Genomic DNA, 21,279 nt, shown 5'->3' on the forward strand with positions numbered 1-21,279 from the left:
GTTTTGAAAGGTGCAATATGAATATTACTACACCTAGCTGCAGATGTTTGCAATATGGCGAACCTTTGAAACTCTCTGCCCTGGAAAGCTGTGCAGGCTAGATCTTTGGAAATATTTTAAACGGGGTAAGTAAGTGAGATTGGTAAACTGAAGTCAAAGAGGAACTGAGGCCTGGAGAAGATCAGCCACGATCCTTTTGAATTGGAGGGGTAGGAAGCATTGAATCCAAGATACTGGTGAAAAAACATCAAGATGTTAAAAGCATCTTGGACATCTTAAAGTTACTGGTTGATTGCAAACTTTAGAATCGTGAAACAAGTTTTTTCAAAGATAAACCAGGTGTGTTTTACAAAAAGGAAGCACAGCCTACTACCTGCTTTTGGAGTCAGTGTTTAATATAAAAGGTTTAAAGAAATAAGTGATAACAATGGCAGTGATTAAAAGTAATTATACTGTATTTATTGCCTGGGATAATAAACGAAGTGATTAGTTTAGTATGGTACGAAGATCTGTTTATTGCAGTACGGGGATAATACAATCCATTGTAATGATGATAAAAGCATTTATATCAGTTAGTCTTTTCCAAGTTAAGCAGCTCTGAAGCAAATGATATACATGAATAAAGTAACTTAGGAATATTGAGCAACACACAATCAAAGTTGCTGGTGAACGCAGCAGGCCAGGCAGCATCTCTAGGAAGAGGCGCAGTCGACATTTCCGGCCGAGACCCTTCGTCAGGACTAACTGAAAGAAGAGTTAGTAAGAGATTTGAAAGTGGGAGGGTCAGGGGGAGATCCCAAATGATAGGAGAAGACAGGAGGGGGAGGGATGGAGCCAAGAGCTGCACAGTTGACTGGCAAAAGGGATATGAGAGGATCATGGCACAGGAGGCCCAGGGAGAAAGAAAAGGGGGAGAGGGGGGAAACCCAGAGGCAAGGGGTATTGTCAGAGGGACAGAGGGAGAAAAGGGAGAGAGAGAAAGAATGTGTGTACATAAATAAATAGCAGATGGGGTACGAGGGGGAGGTGGGGCATTAGTGGAAGTTGGAGAAGTCAATGTTCATGCCATCAGGTTGGAGGCTACCCAGACGGAATATAAGGTGTTGTTCCTCCAACCTGAGTGTGGCTTCATCTTTACAGTAGAGGAGGCCGTGGATAGACATGTCAGAATGGGAATGGGATGTGGAATTAAAATGTGTGGCCACTGGGAGATCCTGCTTTTTCTGGCAGACAGAGCGTAGGTGTTCAGCGAAACAATCTCCCAGTCTGCGTCGGGTCTCGTCAATATATGGAAGGCCACATCGGGAGCACCGGACGCACTATATCACCCCAGCCGACTCACAGGTGAAGTGTCGCCTCACCTGGAAGGACTGTCTGGGGCCCTGAATGGTAGTGAGGGAGGAGGTGTAAGGGCATGTGTAGCACTTGTTCCGCTTACAAGGATAAGTGCCAGGAGGGAGATCGGTGGGGGGGGGAACGAATGGACAAGGGAGTCGCGTAGGGAGCGATCCCTGCGGAAAGCGGAGGGGAAGATGTGCTTAGTGGTGGGATCCCGTTGGAGGTGGCAGAAGTTACAGAGAATAATATGTTGGACCCGGAGGCCGGTGGGGTGGTAGGTGAGGACAAAGGAGAACCCTATTCCTAGTGGGGTGGCGGGAGGATGGAGTGAGAGCAAATGTGCGTGAAATGGGAGCAGAGTGCAGAGTTGATGGTGGAGGAAGGGAAGCCCCTTTCTTTAAAAAAGGAGGACATCTCCCTCCATCCCTCCCCCTCCTGTCTTCTCCTATCATTTTGGATCTCCCCTTCCCCCTCCCACTTTCAAATCTCTTACTAGCTCTTCTTTCAGTTAGTCCTGATGAAGGGGCTCTGCCCGAAACGTCGACTGTACCTCTTCCTAGAGATGCTGCCTGGCCTGCTGCGTTCACCAGCAACTTCGATGTGTGTTGTTTGAATTTCCAGCATCTGCAGAATTCCTCGTGTTTAGGAATATTATGAGGTTTTCTCTGTGTACATTGGAGAAAAGGAAAATTATGTATAAAGAGACAAAGTTAGCATGGAGTGCATTAATAAAGTTTGTTCATTACACTCCACCATCAACTATCTTGTGTTTACTCAGAACACGTTGCGATGAAACAAGGAAAGAAGGTTAAAAATAGTCACAGACCCAGTGTTGGCCTCAATCACTATGGTACCTGAGCTAGACAGGCAGCATCCACGAGGTTCAGAGGTGGCTACAATGCATAAATACAGAATAACTTTACAGCAAACTATTTTATTACAATAGCCTACTTAATGTTAACCCAATAATTACACGATCACCTTAATCCAAGCTTCAGCTGTCACTTTTTGAAACCGTACAGCAGCCTTGATAACATCAAACATAAGCACAACACAGTCATGACCGCTGTTTTTCCGGTTCACTGAGGTCCTAAATACAAAATCAGAACATTGAACAGCATTTGTTGTCATTGAGTAAAATTGTCTCTAAAGTGAGCAAAATCAGAATCATACAGCATTGTTACAAGCCATTCGCCCCACCATATCCACAATGATCAATGGGCACCCATTCACAATCTTCTATGCCTGGGCGACTCAAGTACTCAGCTAGACATTTCACTTGTGTCTCTGGTTCCAACACTCCCTCCAACAGTGTACTGCAGTTACTCCACACTCTGGGTGAAAAAAAGACCCCTTCAGCCTCTCTAAATCTCTTACCCATTTAGGTATTTCTACATTCCCTAGTTTTATGTAATTCTATGTTCTCTAGTTCCCATGTTCCCTAGGCAAAAAAGGCACAACAACGCCTCTTTCACCTCACACGGTTGAGGAAGTTTGGCATGGGCCCCCAAACCCTAAGAACTTTCTACAGGGGCACAACTGAGCACATCCTGACTGGCTACATCACTGCCTGGTATGGAAACTGTAACCTCCTTTAATCGCAGGATTCTGCAGAGAGTGGTGCGGACAGCCCAGCACATCTGTAGTTGTGAACTTCACGTGATTCAGGACATTAACAAAGACAGGTGTGAGAAAAAGGGCCCGAAGGATCATTGGGGACCCAAGTCACCCCAACCACAATCCATTCCAGCTGCTACCATCCAGGAAATGGTACCGCAGCATAAAAGCAGGACCAACAGGCTCCGGGACAGCTTCTTCCACCAGGCCATCAGACTGATTAACTCACGCTGATTTGAGTTTATTTCTACGTTACATTGACTGTTCTATTTATCATAAATTACTATGATTGCACATTTAGACAGAGATGTAACATGAAGATTTTTACTCCCTATACACTTGAAGTATGTAAGAAATAAAGTACCTACCTCTAATGGAAAATGGTTGCCTAGCTTTCACTTATAATTAGTTAGTTGCGCTAAATACAATAATACATCTACAGAACGTGTCTTCAGCCATATTGCATTAGAGACTGGCAGTTAGATGGCACATTTCACAACCTCAGTAGTTTTGACTCATACCCACTGATTTAATGTAGAAAACACAGCAGATAATCTTTACAGTCTAATTAGGCATTTGTTTTATTATGGGATGTTGACTGAAAGATAAATATTGCTCACAAGATCAAAATCAATGTTCTTTGAGCCAGCACCATGTGACCCTTTGGCATTGAATTGTCAGCCTTATTCATGACCTCAAGACTAAAGTGACAGGCAAACTCACAGCCTGTCTTTGTTTAAACTACCAACTGAGGCTCAGTTGCCTCTTGAGTCAACTAAACCTCAGTTGGTAGTTTATACAAAGAACAGGCAGTGGGTATGTGAAATAAAGTTTCCTTTGGTTCCTAACTCAAAAAAGCTGTTAACGATGTTAAACAAGTTTTCCCACTAGCTGTACAGATTAAAGTTTTTTTTTAATAAGCTGACACCTGGGAAATTAAAGATGTGGATATTCCTACTGAAAATGAGGCACAATCTACTTTAATCTCTTATCTTCTCAGCAGGTGAATAAAAATATTATAATCATGATATTCAAGGGCTATAAAAATCCATAGTTATTTTATATAATTGTTGACAATCCCAGCTTCTCCACTCTCACCTGTAACTAAAATTTGATTCCTGGAAACATCCTAGTAGGTATCTTTTAAAATCAGAGTTGGTCACAATATTCCCACGTCTGCAAAGCCTGTGATTTTTGTTAAAGTTTCAACATAATGTCTCATGCCTCAATTTATGAATCCTAGGATCATTAACATATCAAACTAGCAGTTTCCCCGACCTCTGGGAAACACCACTATTTACTTTCCCCAGATTGAAAAACAACTTCATATCACTAATCTCTAATATCACCACCAAATCTGGAGTTTATAGTGAACAACACACACAAAATGCTGAAGGAACTCAGTAAGTCAGGCCACAGAAGGGAATAAACAATTGACGTTTGAGGTCGAGGCCATAAGACCAAGCTTGTGAAGTGGGACTTGATCAAGCATCTTCTGAAACTCCGAGTGGACAAACCTACTGCTTTCTCATCAACCTTCACATCACCTTCCAAAAAAAGTAATTACCCAAACCACATGTTTTTAACACATCTGTGCTGTCTATTACTTCAAACTTCTCTAATGTTCCCAATTAATCTTCCATGACTGCCATTTTCGCATTTGCCATTTTCCAGCTCTTTGGATTCTTCTTTGTATCTACAGAATATTGGAAGATTACAGCAAGCTTCTCTACTACTTCCATCGGTGATTTGTGAATTTAAACATAGTCAGTCTGTCAAATATACCAAATAAAACCCCATCCTTTATGTCTACTGTGATTCTGGCAGCATTATTTTCCTCCGTAAGGATTGTTACAAAATGCTTTTAATATTCCTACTAGTACCTCTTCTTCTGTGCACTGATGACTTCTAATCAGCTCCATCCCTCCTCTTGTACACACTATTTACACACCAAAAGACATTAAAGTTTCCTTGAATATTACAGTAACTATCATTCTCTTTTCATTCTTTACTCATCTTATTCTCGTTTTCATTCCCTCCTAGATTATACCTTCGACTCAATTCTCAATGGAGTTATTCCTCTGACATACATCCTCTCATCGCCCTATTTTCCTCTCATTATCTTTACCTCCCTTGTCATACAAAGAGCTCCGAGTTTCATTCTCTTTATGACAATATATCTGAACTGTATCTGGAACACTTGGTCTTTAAATCTCAACAGTGGATCTGTTAGTTTCACCTCTCATTTATATATAACATAATGATCTGACATCATACCACATAGCATTCGGATTCTGTTTGTCTTGACTAGTCTGGAGTTGAGGAGGAAGTACACATGATTCCAATTGTAAGTTCCTTCGTAGTTCCCCAATCACCTGCGAAAAAAATATTGCAAGTGTCAGGAAACTGGGTTTAAAACTAAGGCTCTTTCAGAGGGTCTCCGCAGACAAAAACCCAGTTAAGGTTGAAGTTTGACAGAAGCCAAATAACATTCTACACTCGCCCAACATAGTTCTACAGTATATAACCAACTTTGCAATCATATTTCACACAAACATATTTATGGCATGATGAGAGTTAAATAAAAGTTAGCAGCATAGGTGATTTTATATTACAAGAGTGCATTTGATAGTAAATGTGACATTGACTGCACTTACAAAAACAAACTTAAATTTTTTCTGCTATTTGTGAGCTGTTGCTTGATTCAATAGTCTGTTTATGGCCCATTAAATGCACAAAATATGGTTAGAACAACTATTTGCATGTCATCAGAAACAATAAAATTGCTACTAAAAATGTTAGACAAGTTGCATGTGTGCCTCTGAGCCTGGTCTGTAATTCAAAAAGTTCATGACTGATCCTGTACGTCAGCCACCCCATCCCACCTGATCACATACCCTTACACTCCTTTACTGTCCAAAGATCTGGGAGAAGAAATGTTTCACCTCTGTCCAACAGCTAACCACAATGTTAGACATAATTCCAACTACTACTTCTAACCAAAAGCCTCTCAACATACAACAGATCTGACCCTTTCAAGACTGTGTGTGTTTCAATGAGATTTCCTTTCATTCTTCTGAACTTTACTGATCACATTGCAATATTGTTCAATATCTTCATCTAGGAGAGCAATAAATCTAATTATCTAGCAAGGATGTAATATTGAAGCTTTACAAAGCACTAGTGAGGTCTTAATTGAAGTATTGTGAGCAGTTTTGGATCCCTTATTTAAGTAAGGACGTACTGACATTGGAGGTTCACAAAAATAATTCTGGGAATGAAAACCTTATCAAATGAGCAGCGATTGATGGCGCTGGACTTTTACTCATTGGAATTTAGAAGGAGGGGGATCTCAGTGAAACCTACTGAATGTTGGAAGGTTTAGATAGAGTGGACGTGGAGAGGATCTCTCCTTTGGTGGGACAGTCTAGGACCAGAGGGCACAGCTGCAGAATAGAGGGCCATGCATTTAAAATGGAGAAGAGGAAGAATTTCTTTAGCCAGGGGGTGGTTAATTGGTGGAATTTGTTGCCACAGGTTACTATGGAGGCCAGGTCATTGGGTGTATTTAAGACGGAGGTTGAGATGTTCTTGATTAGTCAGGGTGTGAAAGGTTACGGGGAGAAAACAGGATAATGGGGTTGAGAGGGAAATGGATTAGCCATGATGAAACGGCAGAGCAGACTCGATGTGCCATAATGGCCTAATTCAACTGCTGTGTCTTACGGTCTTATTTTATGCTACACTAACTTAAAGGCATGTAATCTTGCATCTGGCTCACTTTTCAGTCCAGAATGTGAGCTGGGGACCAGAGTACAAGCAGGGTGCGCAACCTGCAGCTCGGGTCTGGTGTGTGGCCAGGACCAGGACCAGAACGTGTACGGGCCAGGTATGAGGTCGGTGCTGGGATTTGGATATGGAACACTAAGGGCAGGTTGGCAGCCAGAGCCAGAGTTTTGAGTGCTTAAGTACCTCCTGTTCACCACAGAAATTAATTATTATACTGTGTAACATGTCAGAAAAATGAAACAGAAATATTTTTGGGTATTGACAGGTACAACACCCTATCATCCAGACAGTTTGCTAGTCCAGCTCTACCATAGTCCCATTGGTGTTAGATTATCACTATACATTGCTCCTGAAGGATGGTAATAAAAGAGCTCAGGCTGAAACAAAGACAAACCCATCTCTACATAGAATCCTGCAATTATACCAAGCAGCTTCATGTTAAATAGCAAAAGTGACAGTATTACAAGAACCAGCAACACAGCAGCCAAGCTTTCAAATTCCATCCCAAAACTCCCAAAATCAATGCAGTACATCAATAAAATGGAAGTCAGAAGAAACATCAAGACAACCTGTGTTTATTCACGTTCTACAAGAGAATAGTCAGTCAGGTAGTTTATATTCCCAAGGACAGCTGACAGTCATTCATAGCTGTTGATTTGTGTACAAAAATTCATTACAGCTTTGATATACTTTACCTCTGTAGCATCTGCTGCTGTGATTGCATGAAGAATGAACTTGACAACTACAGGAAGATCATCAAGTTTTACTGCAGACAGAGTTGACATGACACTATGACGCACCTGTAAATTATATTTAAAAAAATTAAATGAAGCTGGACAGTATTTTTCCCCACATACAGTAAAATCCTCCTAATTTACTCTATTTTATGTCATTACACCCGCCTTTAACTTCATATCTTAAATGTATACTTCACCCCAAGTCATTTTCAAAATATCAACACACTGTGAACCACATTGGTCAAGGAATATGAGGTAAAATTGAACTATTTGACCAGAAAGTTTCATTTATTCATCTATGACATTACCTGATATCAGCTGATGCAACAAAGGAGACTGAGGAATGACCTTAGAGATTTATAACATTATGAGAGGATTGATAGGATGGATAGTCAGATTGTCACCCCCCCCCCCCGCCTTAGAGTTGCAGGGCACATGTTAAAGATGGGAGGAGAGAAATTTGAAGATTTATAGGTTAAGATTTTTCAGAGGATGGTGAATATGTAGAACAAGCTGACAGAGCAGGTGGTGGAGGGAGATACAATTTCAATGTTTAACAGGGAGGTATAGGGCTAGGGAAGGCATGCCTAACGTGGACAAATAGGATCAAAGTAGATCAAGATCAGCATGGACAAGAATAGCCAGAAGAATCCATTTCTGTACTATACTCTTCTATGATACTATAATACAGCAAATTCATGCTTTGAAGAGTTTGTAATTATTGATTATTTAGTTGTTTTAAATTAAAATTCCTTTAAATATATTGAGATCTAGCCTAATCATGGGACCATTGACAATGATCAATTAACCTAATAACCTGTGTGTCCTCAGACCATGGGAGGAAACCGGAGTACCAGGAAGAAAACCAATTGGTCAAGGGAGAGCATACAAATTCCTGACAGACAGCGGTGTGAAATGAACACAGGTCATTGGTACTGTAAAGCACTGGGCTAACCACTACACTACCTTGCCTGAATTCTGTCAGCTGATTGGAGATGTATTTGTTGAAACAAGATGTGATATGATTGTTTCACAGTCACAAAACAGACAGTTTCCAATAATTTGACAGGCACAAAATGTTGCTGTACTTGCCCATTGAAAACCATCTTCAAAATTGGAGTTCAAAAACAGTTTGAGCTTGCTTTCAAAATAAACTTTCCACTCACTTCCAATGAATTACGTGTCATCACAAGTCAAAAAAGAGAGCAGAAAGCCTTTTATCTCAACCTTCTTGGTCCATCTCTTTCAGAGCTGAAAATCAGAGCAAACACCTGCAGATATTCTCTTCAACATCCCCTCTTCTTAGGAAGCTCCTTGACTTGATTCTATGTCTATTCTTTGGTTCCAGAGAACACTGACAAGATACCAGGGGATCTCAAATTAGGACAGGGGCTCCTTGACAGGACAATGAGAAGGAAGTTTGTGAGGTAGTGCACTCCTTCAAATCATGTAAGGCTTCCTTACAGTCCTGACAAAAAGTCCCAATGCTGATCGTATGCTTCTTCACCACTTTGTGAGGTCGTGGGCCATGTATGCCTGGAGCAATGGAAATGTCATCAAAAACTCTTTAAAAAGGTGGAACAACTTTGAATAATTAATGCTAATTACTTCCTGCAACAGAGCTAGGAGTACTGAGTGTATTTCATCCAGTGGCTAAAGAGGTATTTCAAATTTCCATGTGACATAGGAGGTCATTTGGCACATGCCAGCTCACAGAGCAATCCTATTCGCCCACCACATCCTCTTACCTAATGTGCCTACTCCCCCTCGATTCTACCCTTTAAATATATACTATGGGTAATTTAGAGAGCTGAATTGACCTATCAACCCATATGTCGTTGGGATGTAAAAGGAAATTAGAGCTTTCAGAATAAACTGCATCCTCCACATATCTGTTCTATCAAGACTTTTCAAAATTAAATAGGTTTCAACGAGCTCCGCCTTCATTCTTCTAAATTCTGATGAGTACAGGCGCAGGAGCATCAAATGCTTCTCGTACATTAACCCTTGTGTTCCTGGGATCATTCTTGTGAACCTCCTCTGGACCCTCTCCATCTTTAAGACTTACCCTAAAAAAGATGCTTCTACCATATAACTGATATCTCTTTTGGCTTCAGGGGATGACATCCCTCTAAAGCATTTTATGAGATTCAATATCCTATATAAATGCTTTCCTTTTGATCTTAAAGTTACTACTAAATCTTTACTCACTCATGTTTTCAGGCAATGAATTCCTGCATGAAAATTTCCAGCAGGGCAAAAAGAGTCTACTTTTTCTTCCCTCCCTTTCCATCAAGTTATAGTGTGCCGACATGTACCCCAACTTTACAATACCATCTTATTTTCTATTATCAATTTGCAGTCTGTGAAATCAACTTAGGAGAAAGCATTATGATTATATTAGAGTTCCTCACATTCCGTAGGTGAGCAGGGAGACAATACTGCTAAATCAGGGCAGGAGAACTCGATAAGCCTCACCTCCCCTAGGAGCTCAGCACACAGGTTAAGACTAGACAAAGCATCCAAGATGGCCACAGTCAAACGGGTGTTCTGTTGTAGCAAGGAACTGTAACAGAAAATGAAAACATGTCAAACTCACTGGAAATGTGAACCAACCTAAACATAATTTTAAATATAGTTGAAGAATGACCCTGGTACACAACAAACGGAAACAAATTCGAAGCTGAAAATTTCTAAGCTATTTGTGGACAATCACATACTCACTTTTAATGCCAAGACAATGCAGCATGTAATTTAAACAAAAGCAACTGGTGCAACAGTCTACAGTGCTCATGCTGAGGTTATGTGATACGTCATATAACGTATGTAATATTAAAAGTGAAGGTTTTAATCAAACTTGTGAAGACAATGAAGAATTGCTGTAAACTGGAGCTGTGAAATTTAATACTTGTTTTAATCTGAACTACTGCCTAGAACACCAACATCCTTACAGTTACAAACCCTGTTTGGTTAAATTTATTAAAAAGGTGTAACTATGAACTTTATGACATTCCGGCTTACGAACCGTTTTATAGGAACGCTCTACCTTCGGATAGCGGGGAAACCTGTACTTGGATTTTCAGAAGGCATTTGACAAGATGCCACACATGAGGCTGCCTAACAAGCTACGAGCCCGTGGAATTACAGGGAAGATTCTAGCATGGATAAAGTTGTGGCTGACTGGCAGGAGGCAAAGAGTGGGAATAAAGTGAGTCTTTTCTGGCTGCCTGCTGGTGTTCCACAGGGGTTTGTGTTGGGACTGATTCTTTTTACAATATATGTCAATGATATGGATGATGGAATTGATGGCTTTGTTGCAAAGTTTGCAGATGATGAGCAGGTAGTTTCGAGGAAGTAGAGAGGCTACAGAAGGATTTAGACAGATTAGGAGAATGGGCAAAGAAATGGTAGATGGAATGCAGTTTCGGGAAGTGTATGGTCATGCACTTTGCAAGAAGAAAAGAAAGGGTTGACTATTTTCTAAATGGAGAGAAAATACAAAGACACAGTGCAAAGGGACTTGGGAGTTCTTGCACAAGATTCCCTAAAGGGATCAGGAGTGGACAGAGTGAGCAGCTTCAAGATCCTGGGTGTCAAGATCTCAGGAACTAACCTGGTCCCAACATATTGATGTAGTCATAAAGAAGGCAAGACAGCAGCTATACTTTATTAGATTAGATTAGATTATGATGAAACTCAGTCCTCGTTTATTGTCATGTAGAAGTGCATGCATTAAGAAATGATACAATGTTCCTCCAGAGTGATATCACAAAAAAAACAGGACAAGCCAAAAACTAACACTGACAAGACCACATAATTATAACATATAGTTACAGCAGTGCAAAGCAATACCATAATTTGATAAAGAGTAGATCATGGGCACGGTAAAAAAAAAAGTCTCAAAGTTCCGATCGACTCCCGTTAGTCCCGATAGCAGGCGGCAAAAGGGAGAAACTGTCCCTGCCATAAACCTCCAGGCGCCGACAACTGCCGATGCATTAGAAGCACCCAACCACAGCTGACTCTGAGTCCATCCGAAAACTTCGAGCCTCCGACCAGCCCTCCGACACTGCGCATCATCTTGCCAAGAGCTTCAACCCCACCCCAGCCGCCAAGCAACAAGCAAAGCCAAGGACTTGAGGCCTTCTCCTCCAGAGATTCTGGATCACACAGTAGCAGCGGCAGCGAAAAAGGCATTTCAGAAGTTTCTCCAGATGTTCCCCCGTTCTCTCATGTCTGTCTCCATCAAATCAGGATTATGCACGGCACCTTACTTGACAGATAATAGATATCATTCACCGGAGTGGCCGCTGCACGCTGCATCGTGCCGCCATCTTCTCCTCCAAATTAGGAGTTTGAAGCGATTTGGTATGTCCATAGTTGTACCGTGGAGAGCATTCTGACAGGCTACATCACTGTCTGGTATGGAGGGGGCTACTGCACAGGACTGAAAGAAGCTGCAGAAGGTTGTAAATCTAGTCAGCTCCATCTTGGGTACTAGCCTACAAAGTACCCAGGACATCTTTTGGGACTCTGGGCAGGGTCAACTGTCATGTACCCCATGACGGGTTAAAGAACCAGCAGAAATGGAAAACACTTTGAAGTCTGGTAGTGTTATTAACTAATGGTATTTATTAGTAACTACGCAATACAGTAATATAAATGCAGATATATCAAACAGGTTAGCAATGATTTTATATACAAGTGTGGACTTAGAAAAACCAAGCTTCTTCAAGCCTAGTGGTAAATGGATACAGACTTATGGTGATGAGTAAAGTTCAGTTCAGTTCGTGGTATTGAGTTGAGTAGTGATGGAGAGAGAGAGGTGTTTGGTTCTTCAGGTGAGCTGATGCCGTCGATCTTCCCGTTGTCCTCCGAAACTTCCAAGTTAGCCAAACTTGACCAACTTAAGAGCACCTCTTCGAGTGATAGTCTACCAACCCCGGCAAGGGTTAGACACACTAGTAGACTCCACAAGGTCGCTCGTTCACCCACTAATAATCACAGATCGATACCTCGTAATCGATCCACAGTCCCACACTCGTGGGCACCTGAACAGGATAGCAGTAACTTCACCACACCCTAGTGCGTCTGCGTGTCCCCTCCTGTGAAATGAGCACTTACGCTGGTTTAAATACTGTTGTGCTGAACACCAGCTGTCCATCAAGTAGCTCCTCCCTTCTCTCTCTGTAGGAACTTAGAAGCTGCCAGTGTCCTTGCAGAAATTCCAAACAAACTGTGAACAGTCTTCGCCTCACTCTCTCTTAATAACAAGGTGTCTGTGTTGGACACCTCTCTCTCTCTCTCTTTTAAAAGCACAGTTCATAGGGGTAATTCAAGACCTCATCACACAACCCACGGAAGGCTGCTAGACTGGACAATATTCCCGGCAGAGAGCTCGGAGGATGTACGGACCAGCTGGTAGATGTTCTCACTGACATCTTCAACATCTCCCCGAGCAGCGCTGTTGTTCCAATGTGCTTCAAGGCCACCACCATCGTCCCCATGCCAAAGAAGTCTTCAGTGTCCTGCCTCAACGACTACCGTCCAGTTGCACTCGCATCCATCATCATGAAGTGTTTCGAGAGGCTCGTCATGAGGCACATCAAGACCCTGCTGCCCCCCTCACTGGACCCCCTGCAGTTCACATATCATCCCAATCACTCGAGGTGCCATCGCCATCGCCCTCCACCTGCCCTCACCCACCTGGTCAAAAAAGACACGTACGTTCGAATGCTGTTCATAGATTTCAGTTCAGCATTCAACACAATCATTCCTCAGAAATTGATTGGAAAGCTGAGCCTACTGGGCCTGAACACCTCCCATTGCAACAGAATCCTAGACTTCCTGACTGGGAGACCTCAGTCAGTCCGGATCAGAAGCAGCATCTCCAACACCATCACACTGAGCACAGGGGCCCCCCAGGGCTGTGTGCTCAGTCCACTGCTGTTCACTCTGCTGACCCACGACTGTGCAGCAACACACAGCTTGAATTACATCAGGTTCGCTGATGACACGACCGTGGTGGGTCTCATCTGTAAGCACGAGTCAGCATACAGAGAAGAGGTGCAGTGGCTAACAGACTGGTGCAGAGCCAACAACTTGTATCTGAATGTGAACAAAACAAAAGAGATGGTTGTTGACCTCAGGAGAGCATGGAGCAACCACTCTCTGATGAACATCGACGACTCCTCCATAGAGATCGTTAAGAGCACCAAATTTCTTGGTGTTCACCTGGCCCCTCAACACCAGCTCCGTAGCCAAGAAAGCCTAGCAGCGTCTCTACTTTCTGCGAAGGCTGAAAAAATAATCTCCCACCCCCTCCCCCCCATCCTCACCACACTCTACAGAGGATGTATCGGGAGCATCCTGAGCAGTTGCATTACTACCTGGTTCAGAAATTGCACCCTCTCGGATTGCAAGACCCTGCAGCGGATAGTGAGGTCAGTTGAGAAGATCATCGGGGTCTGTCTTCCTGCCATTACAGACATTTACACCACACATGGCATCCACAAAGCAAACAGCATTGTGAAGGACCCCACACAACCCTCATACAAACTCTTCTCCCTCCTGCCATCTGGCAAAAGGTACCGAAGCATTCGGGCTCTCATGACCAGACTATGTAACAGTTTTTTCCCCCAAACTATTAGACTACTCAATTCCCAGTCTAGTCTGACACCAACCTACACATACACACACACACACACACACTCACTCTCACCTGAACACCACTCCACTCCCTTTGCAATTTTTGCTTATTTCTTTCTCAATTCCTTCTAAAACATTGTTTACATTGTTTATATTTACATTTACATCATTTATTATTATATTGTAATTTGTCCTTTACTGTGCCTATTGTCTTGTTTATTAATTATTGTACTGTCTGTTGAAGTCTAATGTAGTTTTGTGTTGTTTCTCGTAGTCTAGTGTAGTTTTGTGTTGTTTCAGGTAGTCTAATGTAGTTTTGTGTTTTGTCAGGTAGTCTAGTGTATTTGTGTTGTTTCATGTAGCACCATGGTCCTGGAGGAACGTTGTTTCGTTTTTACTGTGAACTGTACCAGCAGCTATGGTTGAAATGACAATAAAATCCACTTGACTTGACTTGATAATAAACCTGATTCTGAAGGTTAATTTGCAGATTGAGTGTGGTGAGGAAGGCAAATGCAATGTTAGCATTCTTCTCAAGAGGACTAGAATATAAAAGCAAGGATGTAATGTTGAAACTTTATAAAGCACTAGTGAGGCCTCACTTGGAGTATTGTGACCAGTTTTGAGCCCATCATCTTGGAAAGATGTGCTGAAACTGGAGAGGGCTCAAAGTAGGTTTGTGAAAATTATACCAGGATGAATAACGTCATATGAAGAGCATTTGATGGCTCTGGGTCTGTATTCACTGGAATTCACACGCAGGAGGAGGAGAAGATGGTGCGACGACGCCACTCCGGTGGTGATGTCTGTTATCTGTCAAGTAGGGTGCCGTGCACAATCCTGATTTGATGGAGACAGACATGAGAGCACGGAGGAACATCTGGAGAAACTTCTGAAATGCCCGCTTCGCTGCCGCTGCTACTGTGTGATCCAGAATCTCCAGAGGAGAAGGCCCCGAGTCCTCAGCTTTGCTTATTGCTAAGCGGCCGGGGCGAGGTTGAAGCACTCGGCAGAGAATGGTGCTCGGGAGACTGTATCGGAGGGGCTGGTCGGAGCTCGAAGTTTTCAGACAGACTCAGAGTCGGCTGTGGTCAGGTGCTTCCAATGCATCGGCAGTTGTCGGCGCCTGGAGGTTTACAGCAGGGAGAGTTTCTCCCTTTTGCTGCCTGCTATCAGGAGTTGATCGGAATTTTGAGACTTTCTTTTACTGTGCCCATGGTCTGCTCTTTATCAAATTATGGTATTGCTTTGCACTGCTGTAACTGTATGTTATAATTATGTGGTCTTGTCAGTGTTAGTCTTTGGTTTGTCCTGTTTTTTTTTGTGATATCACTCTGGAGGAACATTGTATCATTTCTTAATGCATGCATTTCTAAATGACAATGAACGAGGACTGAATGTCCTCATAATCTAAATCTAAAATCTAGAATAATGACAGGTGACCTCATTGAAACCTACTGAACAGTGAGAGGCCTTGATAGAGTGCATGCGGAAAGGATGTTTCCTATGGTGGGAGCGTCTAAGACCAGAGAACACAGCCTCAGAATAGAGGGGTGTCCTTTTAGAGTAGAGATGCGGAGGAATTTCCTTTTCCAGAGTGTGGTGAATCTGTGGAAGTCTTTGCTACAGGCAGCTGTGGAAGCCAAGTCTTTATGTATATTTACGGCAGAGGTTGATAGATTCTTGATTAGTTAGGACATGAACCCCCTGCAGTTAGCATACCAACCACATATTGGAGTTGAGTAAGCCATTGTCTTCCTGCTTCAATGGATGAGCCAGACAGCACTGTGAGAATCACGTTCTTTGATTTCTCCAGTTCTTTTAATAGATACAGCTTGCTTCACTCGGGAGCAAGCTCACAGAGATTCAGGTGGATTCAGAGGCGATTGCCAATTGCGTCGCCTCTGATCTGGGCCAGTATTTACATGCCGGGCAGCACCTAATTAATTAGCTTGTTTATTACGGCTTTTTTCTTAAAGATGTATTGGGTGCGTCCCGGCTACAGCTGCATTCTCCGCGGATCGGTATTGGTTCACTGCCTGGAGGTAGGGACCACTGCACCACCCCAACCTCTGACAACTCAGCCTAACACACCATCATCAGTATGCTCAGCGCTGTCTTCCAGATTCCCGTAAGTGATACTACACTGTAGTACTAGATGGCAGGCTGGGATGGCAGGACTTTCATATGAAGAAAGACTGGATGAGCTGGGCTTGTACTCGTTGGAATTTAGAAGATTGAGGGGGGATCTGATTGAAACGCATAAAATCCTAAAGGGATTGGACAGGCTAGATGCAGGAAGATTGTTCCTGATGTTGGGGAAGTCCAGAACGAGGGGTCACAGTTTGAGGATAAAGGGGAAGCCTTTTAGGACCGAGATTAGGAAAAACTTCTTCACACAGAGAGTGGTGAATCTGTGGAATTCTCTGCCACAGGAAACAGTTGAGGCCAGTTCATTGGCTATATTTAAGAGGGAGTTAGATATGGCCCTTGTGGCTACGGGGGTCAGGGGGTATGGAGGGAAGGCTGGGGCAGGGTTCTGAGTTGGATGATCAGCCATGATCATAATAAATGGCGGTGCAGGCTCGAAGGACCGAACGGCCTACTCCTGCACCTATTTTCTATGTTTCTATGTACATACATTATTTCTACTTTATATAGGCTGTGTACTTTTATGTGTTATTTGGTATGATTTGGCAGCTTCATAGCTTAAAGGTTACTGGAGAAAGTGTTTCTGCCGAAAGCGCTTAGGTGAGATTTTCGCTATGGAGAACAGTGCGACAATGATTGTAGAAAAATACTTCTACTTTATGTAGGCTGTGTATTTATCATATCATTCCTGGTTTTACTGTATGTTACTGTTATTTTAGGTTTTATGTGTTATTTGGCATGATTTGGTAGGTTATTTTTTGGGCTTGCGAACGCTCACAAATTTTTCCCATATAAATAAATGGTAATTGCTTCTTCACTTTACGACATTCCGGCTTACGAACCGTTTCATAGGAACGCTCTACCTTCGGATGGCAGGGAAACCTGTAACTATAAGGTTTCATTGCACATCTGTTTCCCATTATTACCTTTTAATGCATATTTTGTATTGTTTTTCATATCTCAATGCTTGAATTTTGTATTTTAAAGTATATATTTCTGACTGAACAACCTTGCAACAATAATTTCCTTTGGGATAAATAAAGTTTTCTCTTATCTTATGAAGGGATAAGGGGAGAAACCAGCAGATTGGGGCTGACAGGAAAATTGGATCAGTCATGATGCAATGGCGGAGCAGACTCGATGGGCCAAATGGTCTAATTATGTTCCTATATCTTATGGTCTTATAGCATTTAGAATGAAAGTGAGTCCTCAGATATAAAGCCTGGAGTAGGCCCCCAGCCTCAGCCTCAGTTCAACACAAAGCAGAGCAAAACGTCGCCTCTGGTCCCAAAACCCAGCCCTTTCAATCCATCTGGCCCGGCGCTTAAATCATCCAAAGATTGGGTCATTCCTCATTCTCGGACCTGCACTTTGTCATTTCAAAATGCTTTGACGTTTCAATATGCTTTGGGCCTGGATCCCGCCACCATGTACCCAATCTTTTCAAATCAGCCCAGCACTTAATCAAATAAACCTTGCTCCCCATTCCTCCGTTCTGAATTTTCTCTGCTTAGCTTGCCCCAACTCCATCTCAAGCATTGCTCCTGCTCCTCCCTGAACATGACTTGACCTCTCTCCGACTCCGTCTCGCACCCACACACTTCGACCCTCACGTGTGCACACCTCTTCATTGTTTATGGTGATCATTTACCATAATTTTTCACAGAAAAAAGTGTTATTAGTAAAGTACTTAGTTGTATTTCTTGCTTGGGAATCACCAGTAAGTTGTCGCCTGCCTTCAACAGTACCATCTTAAACCACTCATCTACACACTTGGGGCAACTTACAACAGACAATTAACCTACCAAACCGCACATCACTGCGACGTAGGAGTAAATCAAAGCACCAGCAGGAAATCCATATAGCCACAGGGAAAATGGGCAAACTTCTCACAGGCGGCAGCCATGGTCAGGACTGAACAGGGGGCTCTGAAGCTGTGAGGTAGTGGCTATACTGGTTATACCACTGAGTTGTCTCTTGTGAAATTCCAGTATCCAACTTTGTTTTAATTAGTATGGCTGTTTTAACAGTGATCTATGGTTCAGTTCTGCAACAATATAAAAAGTACTAGCCAACATAATCGCCAAGTTAAATGTAAAAGAATATGCATCAGATTTAGGTTACTTCAGTTCCTTGGCAACTTCATTATGTTGAGCATCTTCAAGGATTTCTGGCAGGCTGGTGATGATGTCACACTGGATTTCAAGGGGTGCAACATTAATCAGCTGCATGACTTTACTGGTCAATTCCTGTTAAAAAAAAACAAGCTAGCCAAAGAAGCAATGATTACAACATTGCACATAGCTCAGTACTCAAGTGCCATATACAGTCTGCTGTTACAACATGAACAGGTAAATGTTCAAGATTAATTAATAGCTAAAGCTTTCCCCAAAAGTAGCCAGTCTAGGAAGAGGGTAATTATGACAAAGAGGGAAAATTATTCCAAGTTCTTCCTTAAAAGCCATTACATAGAAACATAGAAACATAGAAAATAGGTGCAGGAGTAGGCCATTCGGCCCTTCGAGCCTGCACCGCCATTTATTATGATCATGGCTGATCATCCAACTCAGAACCCAGCCTTCCCTCCATACCCCGTGACCCCTGTAGCCACAAGGGCCATATCTAACTTCCTTTTAAACATAGCTAATGAACTGGCCTCAACAGTTTGCTGTGGCAGAGAATTCCACAGATTCACCACTCTCTGTGTGAAGAAGTTTTTCCTAACCTCGGTCCTAAAAGGCTTCCCCTCTATCCTCAAACTGTGACCCCTCGTTCTAGACCTCCCCAACATCGGGAACAATCTTCCCGCATCTAGCCTGTCCAATCCCTTTAGGATCTTATACGTTTCAATCAGATCCCCCCTCAATCTTCTAAATTCCAACGAGTACAAGCCCAGTTCATCCAGTCTTTCTTCATATGAAAGACCTGCCATCCCAGGAATCAATCTGGTGAACCTTCTTTGTACTCCCTCTATGGCAAGGATGTCTTTCCTCAGATTAGGGGACCAAAACTGCACACAATACTCCAGGTGTGGTCTCACCAAGGCCTTGTACAACTGCAGTAGTACCTCCCTGCTCCTGTACTCGAATCCTCTCGCTATAAATGCCAGCATACCGTTCGCCTTTTTCACCGCCTGCTGTACCTGCATGCCCACTTTCAATGACTGGTGTATAATGACACCCAGGTCTCGTTGCACCTCCCCTTTTCCTAATCGGCCACCATTCAGATAATAATCTGTTTTCCTATTTTTGCCACCAAAGTGGATAACTTCACATTTATCCACATTAAATTGCATCTGCCATGAGTTTGCCCACTCACCCAACCTATCCAAGTCACCCTGCATCCTCTTAGCATCCTCCTCACTGCTAACACTGCCACCCAGCTTCGTGTCATCCGCAAAGCATTACCTACAAAGCATTCTTATTTCTCTCTTATTAAGCGAATAAACACGATCTTCCATTCAAAAAATACTTACTTACACCCAAATGGAAAAACAACATTCCTACCTTACTATCTATAATCCTGTCCAGCCATTTAAACTGATTGATGATAAGCCTTGGCATGTTAATCCCATCTTCTGGTACACTAGAATTGAAGAAAAATGCATAAAGGGATTTTGTAATATCAAAATACTAAAAGATTTTATTTTACATGTCTAGAGGCCCTCCATAGGTCAGCGTTGATCATGATTGCATCTTAGTTATTACATATATGCAAGCCACAGAGGGTGGTGAATCTATGGGTGGTTTAGCCAGAGGGTGGTCAATCTATGGAATTTGTTGCCTCGGGCGGCAGTGGAGGCCAAGTCATTGGGTGTATTTAAGGCAGAGATTGAGAGGTATCTGAGTAGCCAGGGCATCAAAGGTTATGGTGAGAAGGCGGTGGAGTGCGACTAAATGGGAGAATGGATCAGCTCATGATAACATGGCGGAGCAGACTCAATGGGCCGAATGGCTGACTTCTGCTCCTTTGTCTTATGGTCACAGTGGTATGATATAGAGAGCAAGCTGTTGCACATGCAGCAGGCTCCCCCTCTCCAAGCAGCTAATGAATCCAAAGAAACGGTATAGCCTGACACAGCTTGGTGGCATCGTAGGAATCGGCAGTCAGTGTTAAACTCAATGCAGGACTGTCTTAGGGACTCCCGCTCCAAATTTTTCCTCGGGGTTTACTCCCAAAGCCTTCCCCATCAGCGGGTATAGCCGTAAGGGAGTGAGTGAGGTTTGAGATCAGAGTTTTCCTTCTCCTAGACGAGCTGCCAACCATAGCTGATGACCCCCATCTGGGCAGAGTGACTGGTTTTAAGGTGCCAGTAACCCACCATTGTCCTTTCTCCTGTCAGGAGAGCTGTTTCCATGACTACTTTAGGAGATATAATGAAAATGACATTCAATAAGATCTGATAGTTAATCAATGGTTGACCTACCTAGTATGAGTAAATGTTATTATTCACTAATCTAAAATAATATGAATTCTGAAAGTGTCAAGTGGTTATACTTTGTAGAGTAATAACAGAAAGACTTATTCAGTGTTGGCTATTCTCCTACTTCTATTATAAATATTTTCAAAAATAAACATCACATGTTGATTACTATCACTGCACCTGGAGTTTCCCAAAGTGGTGTGCAAAGTAAATTTCAATAGTAATTTTTTATTGTCTTTTTAAAAAAAAAAAATGCCATTTCTAATAAAGAAAAGAAATTAGTGCCAATGCCCTCACCATAACTGAGGTATAGACTACTTAACTGCAATGATGAATAAAAACAGGTCTTACCCATCATACATAAATTCGGGAATTTTTTCAAATAACATATTCATAATAGGAGGCTATGAAGAAAAAGGAAAATAACAGCATCTTGAGTAAACTATACATGTGTAATTTGGCATGCCAACTATAACTACTGCAATTGTTTACCTGCAGAATCTCAATCCCAAGAAGCAGCTTTATGAGACTTTCCTGATAGTTTACGGTGTTACTACAACAAACAAAAGAATGTAC

The 21,279-nt window shown here is 42.4% G+C and overlaps 1 protein-coding gene across 2 annotated transcripts in view; it reads right to left on the minus strand.

Annotated features, from left to right (window-relative positions):
* fancd2 (FA complementation group D2) overlaps window positions 1–21,279 on the minus strand; it is a 178,429-nt gene that overhangs the window by 149,766 nt on the left and 7,384 nt on the right. The window contains exons 5-12 of one of the 2 annotated variants that reach the window (XM_063067563.1): window positions 21,196–21,256; window positions 21,055–21,107; window positions 19,787–19,865; window positions 18,405–18,529; window positions 9,960–10,047; window positions 7,440–7,544; window positions 5,233–5,330; window positions 2,320–2,428 (exon numbers count right to left, since the gene is read on the minus strand). In XM_063067563.1, coding sequence (XP_062923633.1) covers window positions 2,320–2,428; window positions 5,233–5,330; window positions 7,440–7,544; window positions 9,960–10,047; window positions 18,405–18,529; window positions 19,787–19,865; window positions 21,055–21,107; window positions 21,196–21,256 — 718 coding nt within the window. Of the gene's footprint in view, window positions 1–2,319; window positions 2,429–5,232; window positions 5,331–7,439; window positions 7,545–9,959; window positions 10,048–18,085; window positions 18,332–18,404; window positions 18,530–19,786; window positions 19,866–21,054; window positions 21,108–21,195; window positions 21,257–21,279 lie in introns of those variants that run through there. The other variant, XM_063067564.1, reaches the window with a different exon arrangement.

This window comes from Mobula hypostoma, chromosome 15, assembly GCF_963921235.1.
Source record: "Mobula hypostoma chromosome 15, sMobHyp1.1, whole genome shotgun sequence".
NCBI lineage: Eukaryota > Metazoa > Chordata > Chondrichthyes > Myliobatiformes > Myliobatidae > Mobula > Mobula hypostoma.